The sequence below is a fragment of the Priapulus caudatus genome, unplaced genomic scaffold (assembly GCF_000485595.1).
Source record: "Priapulus caudatus unplaced genomic scaffold, Priapulus_caudatus-5.0.1 Scaffold218, whole genome shotgun sequence".
NCBI lineage: Eukaryota > Metazoa > Priapulida > Priapulimorpha > Priapulimorphida > Priapulidae > Priapulus > Priapulus caudatus.
The window spans coordinates 103,104-104,552 of record NW_014577279.1 but is presented as its reverse complement, the minus strand read 5'-3'; the positions used below and the strand labels follow the sequence as shown (position 1 = coordinate 104,552).

The window sequence follows — 1,449 nt, the reverse complement described above, 5'->3', positions numbered from 1 at the left end:
TGATAATGATAATGATAATAATAATGATAATGATAATGATAATGATAATGATAATAATAATGATAATGATAATGATAATGATAATGATAATGATAATGATAATGATAATGATAATGATAATGATAGTAATAATGATAATGATATTGATAGTGATAGTTGTAGTGGTAGTGGTAGTGATAGTGATAGTGATAGTGGCAGTGATAGTTGTAGTGGCAGTGGCAGTGGCAACGGCAACGACAACGGCAACAACACCGACAACGACAACGACAACGGCAACGACACCGATAACGATAACGATAAGGATAACGGTAACGATGACGATAACGATAATGATGACAGTAAGGATAACGATGTTGTAGCTGGTAATGCTTCTGCCGCGAATGGTTATGGTGATGAAGTTGATGATGTTAATACCGAGCTGAAAAAGTAACCGGGTGTGACAAGGTAAAATCGACAAATGATTGAGCATGCACAAGCATTGATCTAGGCAGAGAGTACAAAGATTTGATGGCAATTACAGGGACCGCACATAAAATCAATGTTCCGTGTGCCGCCAAGTACAATTTGTGCAGTGTCCCGATTGCTCAGGTAGCTGTAAATCAGCCAAGGCGGACTTTACAGACTATTTATACTACGATTAAGATTATTACTACTAAGATTATTTACTGATAAGAGTTCACGGAAAGGTCAGTGTTGCATATTATAACTTCTCCTCTACAATAACTGCTAAATCGGCTGCAATCATTATAATATATTGCGTTACTTAATAATGAGCTCATTAGCTTAGCCATTGGTCTTGAAGATAAGGTGTTTGATGGTTCTCGCTAAGAATATACGACCTTACGGTAAAAATAAATCTTCCCATACTATTATTTTAATAACTTCCTTTTCCGATCGTTTAGATTTAATCGCTATCTAATGAATACATCACTAACATTATTTTCGAGCACTGTTTGCAAAAATAAGAAGTCGATCGTAATTGGGCGGCGTTTCTCTTATTAGCAGACGACAGAATTTTATATGCTATTGCACGCGTGGGGAGAGGAAGGGAAACAGCATGAGGCAAAGGTTAGCCGTTTTGACCTTTCAGCTTCGCGGTACAGACGCAGAGCTCGATCCCAGCCACAGCTTGTCTCAACATATCGTCGTGTTTGTCGGTCTAATTGAACACACACAGTTCGATTACTGCTTTTCTTGTCGTTGGGCAAGAGGCCCGGCGCATTGAGCCTCATAGTAATGACGTCACACGTGCTCGACCATGCTTCCGCTGGCTGCCATCATCGTTATACTGCATGGTTCGACACCGACTTAACTTCCTATCTCTCTATCTTCTCTCTCTCTCTTATTCTATTTATCTTTATCTATTTCTTTCTTGCTCTCTCTCTCTCTCTCTCTCTCTCTCTCTCTCTCTCTCTCTACGTCGCTCGACGTCGACGACAACGGCGAGGA

The 1,449-nt window shown here is 39.8% G+C and overlaps 1 protein-coding gene across 1 annotated transcript in view; it reads left to right on the top strand.

Moving 5' to 3' along the window:
* Window positions 1-430, top strand: part of LOC106807474 (uncharacterized protein DDB_G0267764-like) — a 1,833-nt gene extending 1,403 nt beyond the window's left edge. Inside the window, exon 4 of the mRNA XM_014809808.1 lies at window positions 211-430. Coding sequence (XP_014665294.1) covers window positions 211-430 — 220 coding nt within the window. The remainder of the gene's footprint in view (window positions 1-210) is intronic.
* Window positions 431-1,449: the final 1,019 nt, after the last annotated feature.